The sequence below is a fragment of the Gymnoscopelus microlampas genome (assembly GCF_963454915.1).
Source record: "Gymnoscopelus microlampas genome assembly, chromosome: 3".
In the NCBI taxonomy this organism is placed as follows: Eukaryota; Metazoa; Chordata; class Actinopteri; order Myctophiformes; family Myctophidae; genus Gymnoscopelus; species Gymnoscopelus microlampas.
Window position 1 is genome coordinate 27,417,166 of NC_139940.1, and position 15,706 is coordinate 27,432,871.

The window sequence follows — 15,706 nt, forward strand, 5'->3', positions numbered from 1 at the left end:
AATCTCTGAATTAAAAGCTGAAAGTCCTACTATATCTCAGAATCTCATGTTAACATGTTAGTTCGTGAATAGTATTATTGAATAATCAATACCAATGCCAGTAACACTTCAGGTTCAGCCATGCAGGCCTACAGTATTTCACAGAATACAAATGGATAGTCACATCATAGCGTGTTGGCAAACAGCTTGCAAGTAATAGATTAGTACAATACATGAAAAGTTATCGATAACTCTAAATACTCTGTACAAACACATAATGTTAACTGGAACTGAATTAATCACTAATGATGTCCAGTGTGTACCATGCTACAGTATACAGTAAAATCCTTGGTATTAATTTATCCATTTGTAAACCTGAGAATATACAATTCAATTTGGTTACATTTTTACACTCTCACAGTAAAATTAACATATTTTTTTTACTGTGTATGGCTCACTGTGCAGTCAGACCTCTACATGGAGAAGAAAGAATAGCTTAACCTTAAACGAACATGCTTTAAATCAAACCCAGTGTCATAATATAATGGTATGAATGTACAAAACACTTTAATATCAGCGAAACATAAAAGGAATAACAAAAATAAAGACAAATTCAAATACTTGACTATTTCTTACCTGGTACGGTAAAGAGAGTATTATTAATACTGTATGGATTTGAGTCTTTGTTGATCAGCAAGAGACAACTGGCTGAGTTCCCACACCACCTGGCAGCTTTCTCCACACAAACACACGAACGCGCGCGCGCGCGCGCGCACACACACACACACACACACACACACACACACACACACACACACACACACTAATGTGGTGACTGGTGACTGCCAATTTATGGATTTAAATCTATAAACAGATTATGACCATCTCCTCTCTCTGCTACAATTTAAAAAAATACATGGAATGAAACTGACTTTATCGTTTTCAAAGATGACAAAAACATGCTTTATTTCATGCTTTACAACAACCCTCAGTTCTGGCCTTACCTGTACGTAGCACCACCCGGGCATTCCTTTTCTCCACTCTCAGTGCCATATGGTGCTCTTCACGTTCATACAAGAGGAAGACATCAAAGGAGTGTTGTCTGTCTGCCTGTGACTTTCTCTTCCTTCATTGTCCCGGTATGGCTGTACCAAAGCACAAGAGTTAATCTAATTACACTAATTGTCAAGTGTCATGGTTGCCTCCTATGGGACATGGAGAGAGGTCACCACAAGAGGACACACAAACCACAAGAACTGGAAGGTGGTTATCAGCTGAGTAATTTCTGCATATATGAACATGAATGAATTCCAAATGCAAAAGTCTCTTATGCATAAATCTCTTATGCAACATCTGAGGGTAAAAAAGATATTTGACAACTTTAACCCCTTAACCATAAAAACGTTCTAAATTAATTTGAAAATCGTCAGTCATCCACCTCAAGCACTGTGAGATTGTACATTGGCTATTTTTGAAAGAAATTAAACATTGTATCATTTTATTTCCCAAAATTGGGATGCCAGGGTTGAAGTGGTTAAGTGCATTCAGTCCACTCCCCTGGGCCAAAGTTGGCAGCTTTGATTACACACTGATCCATGTCCTAAAAAACAGTTAAAACTAATTAGTTGAGTGCAGTACCATATGGGTCCATTTTTTTTTTTTTAAACAAAATATTTATTTGGCATTTTCAGGTATATAACACATCAATATGGCAATTGTAGTAAATGTCTATAATAAAAGGGTCCATTTCTATACTCTCTGAGATAAACTAATACCCTGGATTTTGGTGTGTGCAAACAATGGCTCAGACTCAATAAGAAATAACGTACTGGATTGTGTGTGGTACAGAATAATATTCATGAGAATTGCTGTACATTGCTGTTCATTTTTTTTTATTGTATTATACTGTGTAATAATTGCACCCTGTCCGTCTGTCCGTGTGTCTGTCTGTGAGCAGCTAATCTCCGGCACTGTTGGCCCGGTCGCTGCGAAACTGTGCACACACACTCCCTGGATGTCAGCGCCACCAGGAGGCCAATTTTTGCTGTTACTCCTTCAGATTCTGTCCAAAGATCACGCAAATACATGTGATCAAGACGGATGTGTCCGTTTCATATTCCATCCTAATTGGCTAACATTGGCTTCCAAAGTTTGCAGGATAGGTCCTTTTTGAAATAAAATGCCTCAAATCATGAATGCAGTGTCCGATTGCCATGAGAGGTCTAAGAAGAAATGCCACTCTTTTCACATTAGCTTATTATAGTGCCACCAGGAGGCCACAATAACCTACCTGACCTGGCATAGACCTGTGCTCCGAGGAGCACTTTTTACTTCAAAAGATGTTAGAATAAAAGTTATTGTATGAAATTAATTCAGGAGTGGAATTCCATACTATTGAGAAATTATCCAGCTTCACCTGCATATACTGTAGCGCTATACCCAATCAATGTCCTGTTTAATATGATAAAAATAGGCAACCACTTCCCCTATGGAGAAGTTGCAGCACCTCACAACATGGCGGCCCCCATCCATTGAGTTCAATGGACAGGTGGTGCCATCTTGTGAGGTTTGCCTTTGCCACTATTACTTTCAATAATGTGACATCACATTCTTTCTAGATTTTAAACATTATCTTCACATAAATGGTCCTGACAAATGATCACTATAAGATGGCACAATTTCCATCTACCCGCTCTGCATCTCATTGGTGGGCTATGAACAGATCAGAAACGGGGGGATTTTTTTTTTTTTTTGCTAAAAGTGATGCTTGCACAGCATCATTTTCTTATTCTAAAATGATAATGTCTTATAAAGCATCAAATCAGAAACTCAGCAAAGTTATCAATAATAAACATGTGTTCATCTAAGTCTTCAAAAAGGATTAATTCCCCTCAGCTCAGTGTGTAAACATGGTAGGTGAACAACAACATGAATTGAGATCGGTTTAGTTAAGTCTGATAAGCAGAACACAGAAAAAATATTCCATACAGGAAAAAAAGTGCATTCATGTCAGACAATTATTTCATAGCATTGATAGCAATTAAAACAAATCTGGTGAGACATGGGGATTGGGGAGTATGAATGATAATGTAATTTAATTGAACAGTTCTCTTTGAAATATTCATTGCATGTACTGTAGCCCCTGTTTGCAAGAGGACATTCATTGTTCATTCCTGGCGGGGGGACGGACATTTCGTCCACCAGGCTCTGTACACTGCATCTCACAATAGCAGAGGTCACACTCCTACGTCAAAACACGTCTCTGTGAATGAAGTTCCCTTGTTGTGGCAAGATCAAATGTGACGGCCCAAAGAGCTTTCTGCACGATTGGACAAAATGGGGGGCCCCTGGAATCATACCACTCTGGAATCCTTCCAGAAATACCATGGCTACTGTCATATGGACACTGCATAACTTAAACAAAACAGAGAATGATGATGGAAACTTCTGGAACAATCTATCTAAAGTTGTGGATGGACACTGATACCCTAGTATTGCCAGTTCAACAAGAACAGAGAGTAAATTACACAATTAGTACAATTCAAGCAGATTTTTCACATCCTGTTTTCGCTTTTGATCTTCCCCTTGTAGTAAATTCCCCGGACCTTCCCTTTCTCTTGCACCAGTGCCTCTTTATTAGAGGCGAATGTCAAACTTGACTTACAGCTTCACTTCATCTTCTTGTCTTCACAATATAAAGCCACGGTACTCTCCCTGGAGTATGAAAATGAAACCAACTTCCTGCAGACAACAACAAAAAAACACCTGTTCATTTGTGCTGGCTAAGTCACACATGGGTGCCTGTGGTTCACTTTTGAAAGCTGGAAGGCTCTCCTATCCCGTAGTACGCAGTGCTTGGTAGCATCTCTTTTGAGATGACAGGAGAGGCGTCTGGGTGTCCATGTCTCTGGACAAAATGTTTCTGCTGGCAGAGCGAAAGTGTTTGTGTGTCCATCCATAGACCAGACAGTTAAGGAAGCCCTGGGAGCCGGAGGTGATGGCCTGGCAAAAAGCAGACACAATCAGAATGTTATGACGGTATTATGAGCATCAAGTCATGACAGGGAAAGTCAGACCACACATACAGTAGTCTAAGATAATGTCACCCTAACTGTGTGTGTGTGTGTGTGTGTGTGTGTGTGTGTGTGTGTGTGTGTGTGTGTGTGTGTGTGTGTGTGTGTGTGTGTGTGTGTGTGTGTGTGTGTGTGTGTGTGTGTGTGTACACATTTTGTGAATATACACATTTCACATGGTGGCCATTTTTCTCTCACGTCCTAAGAGATGGAGAGACCGTCCTCATTACCTGGTCTATGTAAAGAATGACTGCATACCTGAGTTATGTAGAGAATCACTCCAGCCAGACCCTGTACAGCAGTAGGGTTGACCATCCTTCTGGCTGCTAGATAGGCAGCTATGGAGAACAAGTACAAAGGCTGTTTCTCTGTGTGACTATGTAAAGCATGGTTACTGTAGGTGGGTGCTCTGTGTAACTCTATGAATGTAAAGCATGGTATTTAATTGACCTACCATAGAGTTACACAGAGCACCCACTGCTCTGTGTAACTCTATGGTAGGTCAATTAAATGATTTAGAAAAATGACATACCTGGGCCCCAGCAGAAAATAAAGACAGAGGGATAGAGGAACATTTGTCTGTCAACCACGCGAAAGGAGGCCCGCTGCCGGTCACCTAGGTAACCACTTGAAATGACCACACGCCTGTGAATATGGCGGGCCTTTCCCATGAGCACCTGGTGCAGACAAGACAAGAGAAGAGAAGAGGTTCCATTAGGCTGTGGGCTTGTTGCCTCAAAGTACTCAAAGGATGGATAAAACTACAAAGGTAGATGTTACAAGATATCGGTCAGACTTTTTGGAAACACTGGTATGATTGTCTCTTGTAATATCTGATGTTTTTATGGTATAGGGGTGTTCTTTCTGTAATGTATAGTGTTTTTAATGGACCCCTGAGTCTACAAAGTTAATTGATTGATTACACACCACTATGCCTGTAAAAGTGAAGACGAATGTAGTGAGGAAGACAGCAACGCGATAGTAATGATTCAGGCTGCAGCCCCAGTGTTCCTCCGTGGCCTCTGATGTTTGGTAGAGGGCACCAGTGTGCATCAGAAGACACCTGGGTAGAGTTCAGAGCACAGAGGTCATCATATTCAAATGAATCAAATATTATGAAAGATTTGTTGTTTAAAAAAATACATATAAAATGTTTTCTTTACCCAGCACTTCTATATCACTCTAAGTTCTATATCACAGAACAGAACAGTTGTTCTGTTCTGTCAGTTCAGTATTCTGGCTTTGACTCACCTACGCCATACAATTTGATGCATGTATTGAATGATGCATTCACAAATCACTGCCACTTTTCAGGTTACGGCCAAAAGGTTACAGCTGCAGAATGGGAAATCACCTTCAAATCCCCAGAGAGGCTGAGGATACTGTATGTGTGAAACTGAATGAATAGCACTATCCCTTCCCTAAGCAACTACCACTGAAGCACACTTGAGTTCAGTGGTTGTGATCGTATCAAGAGCATGTGTCTTCAGGAACAATGGAGTGCAAGACTGAACATGTACAGTTTCTTTGCATGATTTCTACTTACTTGTAGGGCTGGCTGAAGTTGGCATAACAGTGGCCTATGTTCCCTTGTATAAATGCTGGCATCATCAGCAGCACTGGGAGCACACTGCAAGGAGAGGAAAATAAGATGAGGATAGATATTTTTTGTATCATTTTAGGTGTTACTGATGTCTGTGAGTCTGTGACTATACAGAAATGATTTCAACCATAAAACAAAAAACTAATTTAAACAACCTCAAATTCCATCCTAAACATTAAACCCTGAAGTAACTTTATAAACAACGCTTACCCTGAAACAAATGCTGTTATTTTGCTGGCAGTACTGACTGTGGTGGGGCACTTGAAAAAAGGCAAAAGATACAAATGAGAAGCAACACAGCGAGGGTACGAAACAACTTTGGGAGTGCTATAAAACTCATTGCCATACATCATAAAAGAGCAGTAACATAAAAAATGGGTTGTATCTGGTAGTAGTGTACTTACCTCTACAGTGTATTCATTCATGTGGCAGTAGAACCTTCTCTTGATCCCTGTGTAGAGGGCCCACACATAGTTTAATGTGTAGAAAAAGGAAGCCATGTACAGAATCTGGTAGACAGGAAAGAAGAACAGTTTTAGTCTCATGTGGGTTTTGGTCAAGCTTCATTAGAATGGAGTTCCTGAGTAATCAGTAAAAGTGGTGGGTGTCTACATCAACCACAACCTCTGCACATCAATCATACATTTCCATTACGCTTATTTGCTAAACGGAAATCCCAACACAAACACTTCCTGAAATAATAAAATAATTAAATTTGTTCTGTGTCCTCAGCCGTTGAACAAGAACAACTAAATTAGGTCAGAAACATTCAGCAGTCTTTGTCTGGTCTGTTCTGCTCCTCTAGTCCCAGTAGGTATCAAAGTGCAATGGATTTGCTGACCCATTTCATCCTGATCTGCATCAGTTCATGAATGTCTAGACTGGTCATTTTCTGCTAATCAGATCTTTTGGATATAGTTAAATATTTTTATATTTAACTACAGTAAGTAGAACAAAAGCAAACTAAAATAAAAATGTATCGCAGATGTGTATGTTTTGGTGACATGTTAATGTATTCTTTGACACATGCATAACACAAACATATTTTTAAATTTAGAAAATGTGCACTCACATGAGAAACTACAGCATGAGAAAAGGAAAAAATGGTGTAGGCTAACCAGCTCCTATGTTTAGTGCAGTGTCTGTGTTGTGTTATGTTATGTCATGTCATGTGCCATACGTGTGATGGCTTCCAGGGTACCCCTCTCTTTCAGTTACCATCATGGTAGCAAACCAGGCAGAACGGAATGCCATTTAGTTGAAACCCTCAGCTAGGCTGCACAAGTTGAGTGACCCGACAACTGCTTGATGTGTGATGGAAAGGTAAAGCAAGAAGTGTGGCCCAGATGTGTTTGAGTTACAGGGTGAGTCAAACAGTGGGGAAAGCCCCTGCACCGCAAATCACTTAGCAATATCTTTGGTTACGTCCTTGTTATTTGGATGATTTGTATGTAAATTTATAATAACATTACATTCACACACCTCTGTGAAACAGTTGTTCACAAATGTACTTTTGATGACAGATACAGTATATGATCCAGATAAAAAGCTGAAGCATGAGGCATGTCATCGGTCAGGATTATTATTGATATTATTGAATTATGTCTATTGTCGGTGTCAAACAGTTGACTTAAACCAAGCATACCTGTCAGGTTAATAATGGTGGAAAAATATTATCGATAGATGTTCACAGCAACCTACTTTTCTGGGGTACCCGATGACGCTTATTGCTATGGATATCATACAATTGTCTAGTCAACACATGTTAGGATATCGTTGAACAAACATGTCACAGAGGCCCCAGCAGATTGATTACTTCTTCTTTCTTGTAAGAAAGCACAGCATTGCTAAGCTATGGAAATGCACGTTCTACACTTTTCCATTTCAACAGCGAAAAAATAGGGGTAAAAAGCGCTGACCAGACATCTGCAGTGCATGATTCACAGTGTGAACAAACTTATAATGTCTCCTACCTGTTCTACAGTGTGTAGATGGTAACAGTCTCATATCTGTTCTAAAGTATGTAGATGGTAACAGTCTCCTACCTGTTCTAAAGTATGTAGATGGTAACAGTCTCCTACCTGTTCTAAAGTATGTAGATGGTAACAGTCTCCTACCTGTTCTAAAGTATGTAGATGGTAACAGTCTCATACCTGTTCTAAAGTATGTAGATGGTAACAGTCTCCTACCTGTTCTAAAGTATGTAGATGGTAACAGTCTCCTACCTGTTCTACAGTGTGTAGCTGGTAACAGTTAGTGTGACTGTCACAATTTGCAGTGAAGAGAGCTGCTCCTATCAGCCAACTGAGGGCCAACAGTAGGTCAGCCACACTGAGCAGAAACAGGGGCTGAAGCTGGAAAACAATAGTTCTGCATGTCACCATCTTCCCATGCTAAGACAAACGTGCTGCACTACAACAGTCTATATGGTTTATTGTAAGTATTTCATATTTGTAAGCACATACAAGGACACAAATAGGGGAACAGGCAACATTTTAAAAGGGCTATCCTGATTCCTCAAACTATCATTTACAAATAGATAGATTGGGACAGTGTCAGGTCTCTGCACTATATGTAAAGTGTCTTGAGACAACTTGTTGTGATTTGGCCCTATAATAAAATTGAATTGAAAACCGTTGAGGACTGGGCCCCACCAATACACTTCCAACATATCCAATTGCAAATTCACATAACACTGTCCATTTTGCAAGCAACTTAAGCAGAATTGTTGTACAATTGACAAAACATTGAGATGAATCTCAGGTCAGTGTTCTGTGCATATAAATGTTCTTGTTTACCAGTGACCCAGTGAAGAGAGCAGAAAGTTTCCCACCAGCATACGCTCACTAACCTCAGGTGTCCAGATTATGCTCTGTGTAGTAGCATACGTGATGATGGAGGCTGAACCAAGAATGCTGCAAACAATGCACAATCATACATCAACCATGGATTCATTACAGCAAAAGGTTTGTTTAACATTTTCTATTACAGTAGGTGTTTTTTGCACTCAAGGTGAGCCACCTGGACCCCAAATCCAGAAATGTGTGAGACCAAGTAGAAAACTCATACTAACCTCAGTACCGCCATGACCAACTGGATCCATCTCACTGCATCATATACCTTCAAATGAGATAAATCATTATCAATACTGTCTGCAGAACAAACAACAGTTCTACAAAATATCACTCGTTACTCAAGGACCAAAAGTACAGACAAATCAGTCTACATTCATTGTAAATTGACATATAATATTATACAGTGCAACAAGAGCCTAATTGCCTAAACGTGCATTGAAATTGATCAATTGTAAGATGTTCAAGGTCCAAAGTCATAGACAAGTATTCGTATCTCCATACAATCATTATGTACGACACAGTAGCAGGAGATAGAAAGAGATTTTCAGCCTGTAATTCCAGTCTATTTAAACTCTTAACTACTGTCAATAACTCACATCTGTCCAGTCCTCAGCTCCAGTGGTGTTCTGCTCCGTACCGTTGTGGAACATCATCTCTAAACTTCCTAAAGGTGACATGGTGACTTGATCTGCATCAGATAACGACGTGGTAGATAATATCTCATCATCAGTAAATATCCCTCTGTTATATTTGCACTAAACTCCTCCCATGTTTTCATGTACTACTCTGGCAACTCCTCTTAGGATGTCTCACAGAGGATGGTACCAGGTGGACAATAACTGTACAGTATGTCCACTGGTGACATCTGCTGACCAAAATGTGAAAGTAACACCACAGCAAGAAATAGTGGCATTCCTTGGTGCTCTTCCATATTGTCGCTGTCAGGCAGAAATCTCCATGTTATCTTTTATCATAAATGCATCACGCGAAAGTACAGAAAATAGTTAATCTACAAGCTCACAACTCATCGTATTGTGGCGAGTTAAGAGCTTGTAGATCTGCTATATTTAATTATTTTTGAAACCTGTTGTCTAGGTCCTAGACAACAGGTTAATTAATCCAAATATCTGGCATTAGTCGGGTACTAGCAATTCAACATTTTCAGATTGGAATAAGACATTGAAATAATTTGTTCCCTGACAAAGTGAGTGGCATGGTGCATAAACCCACAAGCAAATGACAATATTTACTACCCACCCTTTGGCTTTGCCTGTTGACTGGTGGGTATCACCAACAATATTTATGCATAAAAACAGCTTTTAACAGGGTAGTTCCTCAGCACTTACTACCTGAAAGAATTACAACCCCAAGGAGAAAATGTGCTTTCATATTAGAAGCAAAATGCTTCCTGGACAGATACACTGTATTAAGTATCTTTAATGCCGTCTTGTGTGTTAATTAAGGCCTGACCAATATCCTCTACTGGTTTGTATTCGTTTAAGTGCAATTACATCCCATATTCTGAGTCTTAAGTCATTTAATGAGATATTCACTTTATTTATATACTGCATAATATGCAGTATATTATAATGAAGTTGAAGTTGTCTGTATGTGTGTGTATTTTATGCACACCAACAGGTCGGATTGGACTGACACTTTGAAATGTCTTAATAGTTTTTTAAACATTTCACTTTTGAAAACTACTTGCGTTTTACTAGTGCAGTACCGATCATTCGTGTCTTGGGACACCACCTCCAACCACTGCAAATCTGTATTAACATACTCTACCATGCAGATTGGTTCAAATAACATTCCTTAAAATAAGTCTTTGGATTATAGCTTTCATAAGAAGTTAACAATGATAACCAAACAGCAAGATCCCCAGAGAGTCCTGGCTATATTATTATCCCAAATGTTCCAAGACAAGACCAAGTCTAAGCTGGAGTCCAAGTCACGAGAGGATAGAAAGTGGTGCATCCTATTGTCTATCACACACACATATTAGCTCTGACAACTAAACTCTTCCTACATTCAGATTTGAGTGATTTAGTCCTAATTTTATTAAGTATAACCATCTTTGACATTGGCATTATTGAACAATGTAGGAGCATGTGCACATTAACAGTCATTGAGTAAGAACAAAAGTGGCTGGTCCACACGTTTATTGAAACCGGCAGTAGTTTTCCATGCATATTTTTCTGTGCAAGATAATTTATATGCACATAATTCCAGGAGTCCTTCACTTCAACTTAATATGCACTTGCATAGCCTATCAGGATGTCAAGTAGTGGGGTGTGAATAAGGAATGGCAACACATTACAGTTCCAGTGTACAGAGGAATCACAGTTCAAACAGGGAGCGAGCGTCTGTCCACCATTTTCTGCTTGTATTCAGGGAACATTTTCTATTGGTGTGATTGGTTGCAGTGCAATCTCTTGCATTTGTCAAGCATGAGGCCTAGTAAAAGTTTGTTTCTTTTACTAGTTAGTCAGTCATCTCTGAGAGTGACACCGCCTCCGCCTCCTGAGGTCCAGAAGATGACTTGTGTTTCTTCATGTGATTTTTAAAGATCCTGGCACCGCTCAAGTTCTTCTTACAGATATTACAGAAGTACGGTCTGGCCTCCGAGTGTGTGCCTACGTGGTAGGTCAGCTCCAGCGCCCTGCTGAAACTCTTATTGCAGAATGAGCAGTGGTGCCTCACCCCCGAGTGGATGAGCTCATGGCTTTTCAATGAGCTCTGCTGCTTGAAACTCAACTGGCAAATGGAGCACTGGTAGGGCCTGTCGTCGTTGTGGAGGCGCTGGTGTCGCCGCAGGGCACTGGAAAAGGTGAAGCTCTTCTCACAGAGCATGCAGGCGTAGGGCTTCACCCCTGTGTGGATCCTCTGGTGCTCAGTCATGTGGACCTGCTGGGTGAAGTTTTTCCCACAGGTAGGACACTGGTAGGGACGCTCTCCTGAGTGGATCCTCAGGTGTTTCACCAGCGCTGAGGCCTTCCGACAGTCTCTGCCACACAATGGACAGCAGTGCTTTGGTTTGCCATTGTTGCCTTCCTGGCTCTCCGGGCAGCCATTTTGGTCTGATGGTGGTAGCAAGATGGTGGTTGTTATGAAGAAATGTCATGATGGATGACAAATACTACTAATAATCATTTGAATTATCATCACCACTTACCGATTATAATAGGCTTCCAATTCTCTTCCTCACCATCTGAATTAATCAAACCACTGACATCACCCTCCTCGTTCTCTGTTTTGTCATCTTCATTATCCAAGACAGAACCTTTTTCCCAGTTCTGGTCATCATGGTTATCGCATTTGGGTGCTGAGGTGAAGGAATCAGAGGGGTTGAATTGGCCATCTGCATCCTGGAAAAAAGACATTGCCCTACAGTATTTCATCATGACAAGCTTTAGCATATAATCAGCCTAGGCCGGGTTAAATGCCTTTCTACTCTCAACTCCTCTTTCTAGGTTAAAGTCCAACCAGAATTCCTTTTTTACGTATATATACTGTTCCCGTCTCATCCAGACAAAATCCTGCCTCCACTGTTACAGCTCATTAAAGCCTATGGTGGGCACTATTAACACCATAAACTGAGATAAAAGTTAATTCATGCTTCTTAAGGTGACTTGACCTCTGATTTTCTTTAAACTTTTCCAGGGGTCACTCATTCTCTCCAGCTCTTTAATAAACAGAATATTCATTTTCAGGTCTGTTTTTCATTTCTTTAACCATGTCACTTTAAGCATGCACCTGATACCGTGATTTTATATACCTGCTACGTTTTAACAATCTGGATACGTTTTCCACCTGCACAAGAAGCTTTTTTTTTTGCCTTCCATACTTGTGCCATATATATATCAATTGCTCATTTTTAAGCATGCACCTTATGTGTACTGGACTGTGCCTTCCTGTTCCTGTTATTTTACATGTTCTGCGCTCCTTTCTCCTCTGTTCTCTCCTTCCCTATTCAAACTCTTCCTGGAACCGCAATGTTGAGAGCTTTATTTTTAGAGTATTATTTAAAAGAAAAAAGAAATGCATGAACCCCCTTTACTCAATCTTCCGGTAACTCACTTTAAGATGTGCCTCCTACATCTACAGTATATCTATGAATGAATATTAATAATTAAATAGTAGATTGTTGTAAATGCACATTGTACAACTGAGCAATGAAACACATAATATATAACAACAAAAACACAATGCCTGCTCATTAGACTTGCTAATGTCTAAACAGCAGACAAGCAAAATGTTATTTTTTTTTATCATTTTTGTCTCTCACCTTGCTGGTGCCGTTCGTCGAAGGTTCTGCTATGAGCCCGTCTCGCACATGTATCCGCAAGTGTTTCTTCAGCAGACATGGGCGCAGAAAGCTCTTTGGACAGATAGAACAGGGGTGTGGTTTATCAGCCACATGGATTTTCTCATGGGCTCTTAAGTTGGTTGATGTTGAGAAAGCCTGACTGCACACAGAGCAAATGTAAAGCTTTTCCTCAACGTGGATTTTCATGTGTTCCTTAAGCCTCGAGGGTCTTGTGTAGCTCTTATTGCAGATGGGGCAGATGTGGATTTTCTTCCTTGTGGTTGGATTGCCCCCTGTAACAAGGAGTAGGTTTTTGTCACCAGAACGTAAAAGATGAACCCATTTCATTACATTTGACAAACTAACATTATAAAAAGGTAACTACAGTGTGCAATGTTTGTTGTTTCACCTCCCTCTTCATTTGAATCAAGACGGATTACTAGTGATTCATGTCTAATATGTAATACAATTTAATCACTTTCCCCATTGCAGTGATGTTCCTGCATCCACCTTTAACTACACTGCTAATACAATCTCCTGTGCAATAAGTGTGTGTCTGGGGCTAATCTGGCAAACCTCTTTTCTTTTTGCATGTTTCTTGAGTAGGTTAATGCTCAGCTAAAGCGTATAAATGCTCAGCTCTCATTACTAGTGCCATCCCCCTCCATTACGCTGACATTTTCCATTATTATCAATCACATTTTCTGACTTCCTCTCACACACACACACGCACACACACCCTGTGAACCTGAATGCAATGCGTTAAATACTGTTTGTTGCTGTATGTTCACTGTTGCCTTTATATTGTTTGTGTTGCACATAGAGTAATGTCTGGCTAAAAAGAGTAAAGAGTAAAGTCTGGCTATCTGGCAGTAAAATCAACTGAAACTATACTTGTCTTACAATGTTTTATGTTTTCATAATCCATGCTTACCGGATTGAAATGATTGCATTTCCTCTCCATCAGACATGATTACTACACTGGCAACCCCATTATCCTTTCTGTTTTTAACCATCAAATCCTGGAGCTCATTATTACCGTCAGGAGCCAATGATTGATTTGTCATGGTGTAGGACCTCAGGCAGTCATCAGGTTTCTAATTGAATGGGAGGAAGGAAGAACAGTGATGAGAATCAGTTATTTCTCTTTTTTGACAGTTGACAATTGTATGGTATGACATCAAATCATCACTCCAGAAAATGGCCAGTGTGTTTTAGTGCATCCTGGTGAGTATATATAATACATGATTGCATTTAGATGAAAAGCACAACATGAGCAAATAATAGGAGCTGATACATATTTGAACAAGAACCTAGCTCAGTGATAAGTGGAACTGCAAGAATATATCACATATTACCTTTGGATCAGGACATACCAGTGATGTGATAATGTCCTTTGAGCACTGTACTCAAATGTGCATGTCCAATCACAGCTGTTAATTGAACTATTGACAATGACAACTCCTAAATCCCCCTACTTTCAACAACAGTGATAAATCCATTCCTCGTCTACACTACCTAGACATCAGCACTCCACTTATGCCAAAAATACATCTAATGACCTAATATCAGAAGTGTCATCAACAGAAACGTAGGAAGAGACCGATGGGTTGAAACAGTCTGTTAAGTTGTTGTAGAGCATAATGGACAGAAGGCAGTAGCCAGCTCGTCATCACTGAAGATACGAGCTCGACAAAGATACATGCAGCGTCAGTGAGTATTTAGGACCTAAATACTCACTGACGCTGCATGAGGGTCCCTTAGATATTTAGCTCTTGAGAGTTAAACATCAGGCATTACTTTTACCTCTCCGCAATTAGAATATGTAGAAGAATTGTTATTTTTGATCAACGTTTGCCTGTTATCTCTCCATTAACACAGCATATGATACGACAAGAACAACATATTCTACGTCTTGGGTCTGAGAGGCTAAATCTCATCAAATGCCGGTCCGTGGCTCAAATGCCGAATAACTAATGGACCTTGCTTGGTATGGAAAGGGTTGAAAACCACTGATTTAGGATAATGAACATCATCCTGACCTGGCTTAGAGCTCGACTGCCCAACTTTGTATTTTTTCTGCACATTTGTATTTGACGTCACATTTTCTACGGTCTATTGCATGACATTCGCACATAATACAGGTTTACCCTTATAAGACATAGTTATTTAAACAAAGACTAAGTTCGCCTTACATCTTAACATACAAATGTGGACCAAATGACTGAGCAATTAAATCCCCCATTCGGGCGACCGTTCTGTTGTGAGCCGACTGTTGTGGTCCTTGCAAAGAGTTGTGTGACAGCTAAATAAGTCCTACGGGAAAACACATGTACAGCTTCGGTTCCTGGTCTTCAAAACAACTCGCTCATATAATATGCAATTTTTAATATTAAAATATTTCCCCAAAACATTTCACTTAAATTATTTTTGTTTATTTTTATTTGTGCTGCATTAAGACATTTCCATCACCAAATGAAAGGATTTTAAATGAAAGGACAAACTGCAAAGCTTAGGCTAAAAGCCACAGCTTATGACCTGTGTCATATCCTCCGTTTCCGAGCTGTCTCCCTTCACTGTGCTGTCAGAAATTAAGCAGAAATGAAGAGCCCAAGACGATTAGTTAAGTTTGGCACACAATGTAAAAATGTAATAGGCCTAATGGAAGAAAAAAATAACTCTTGCTTCGTATTTTCTATTACCTGTGATCAGGAATGCACATTTAATACCAATCCTCAACAACAAAAACTGCAATATTGGCCACAAATATTCCCAGACTAAATGTGATGTTATTCATGGCAAAGACTGGTAATTCCCCATGTTCTGTCCTCCTATTGACAGTGAGCCATTCATGGAGATTGACTCGGTGACGGATCCCTCCCTGGTG

The 15,706-nt window shown here is 39.9% G+C and overlaps 2 protein-coding genes across 7 annotated transcripts; both read right to left on the reverse strand.

The window, feature by feature from the left end:
• Window positions 1–3,039: 3,039 nt before the first annotated feature.
• Window positions 3,040–8,760, reverse strand: tmem116 (transmembrane protein 116). Its single transcript, XM_084052727.1, has 10 exons — window positions 8,729–8,760; window positions 8,507–8,570; window positions 7,881–8,009; window positions 6,060–6,164; window positions 5,866–5,915; window positions 5,599–5,682; window positions 4,980–5,115; window positions 4,585–4,729; window positions 4,311–4,390; window positions 3,040–3,981 (listed from the first exon to the last, which is right to left on the reverse strand). The coding sequence occupies exons 1-10, from the start codon at window positions 8,740–8,742 to the stop codon at window positions 3,814–3,816; spliced, it is 975 nt and encodes a 324-aa protein (XP_083908853.1). The 5' UTR covers window positions 8,743–8,760; the 3' UTR covers window positions 3,040–3,813.
• A 1,899-nt stretch (window positions 8,761–10,659) lies between these two features.
• On the reverse strand, window positions 10,660–15,106 carry LOC311042286 (uncharacterized protein). 6 transcript variants are annotated; one of them, XM_084052929.1, is made up of 5 exons: window positions 15,015–15,106; window positions 13,754–13,916; window positions 12,799–13,112; window positions 11,686–11,878; window positions 10,660–11,590 (listed from the first exon to the last, which is right to left on the reverse strand). In XM_084052929.1, the coding sequence occupies exons 2-5, from the start codon at window positions 13,884–13,886 to the stop codon at window positions 10,995–10,997; spliced, it is 1,236 nt and encodes a 411-aa protein (XP_083909055.1). In that variant the 5' UTR covers window positions 13,887–13,916; window positions 15,015–15,106; the 3' UTR covers window positions 10,660–10,994. The 6 variants fall into 6 exon arrangements, with proteins under 6 accessions (XP_083909055.1, XP_083909056.1, XP_083909053.1 ...); XM_084052930.1 differs by having other exon boundaries at window positions 13,859–13,916; window positions 14,862–15,091; XM_084052927.1 differs by having other exon boundaries at window positions 14,862–15,091.
• Between the last annotated feature and the right edge of the window lie 600 nt (window positions 15,107–15,706).

Coding starts and splice junctions, on each gene's coding strand:
- tmem116 (XM_084052727.1), bottom strand. Junction 5,116..5,598: donor AACTTCAGCCAGCCCTACAA/GTAAGTAGAAAT, acceptor AACTCTACCCAG/GTGTCTTCTGATGCACACTG. Junction 3,982..4,310: donor TGATTCTCTACATAACTCAG/GTATGCAGTCAT, acceptor GCTTTTTGCCAG/GCCATCACCTCCGGCTCCCA.
- LOC311042286 (XM_084052927.1), bottom strand. CDS start 14,906: ATGTGCAGAAAAAATACAAAGTTGGGCAGTCGAGCTCTAAGCCAG. Junction 13,917..14,861: donor GCAGTCGAGCTCTAAGCCAG/GTCAGGATGATG, acceptor CCATTCAATTAG/AAACCTGATGACTGCCTGAG. Junction 13,113..13,753: donor AATGCAATCATTTCAATCCG/GTAAGCATGGAT, acceptor TCCTTGTTACAG/GGGGCAATCCAACCACAAGG.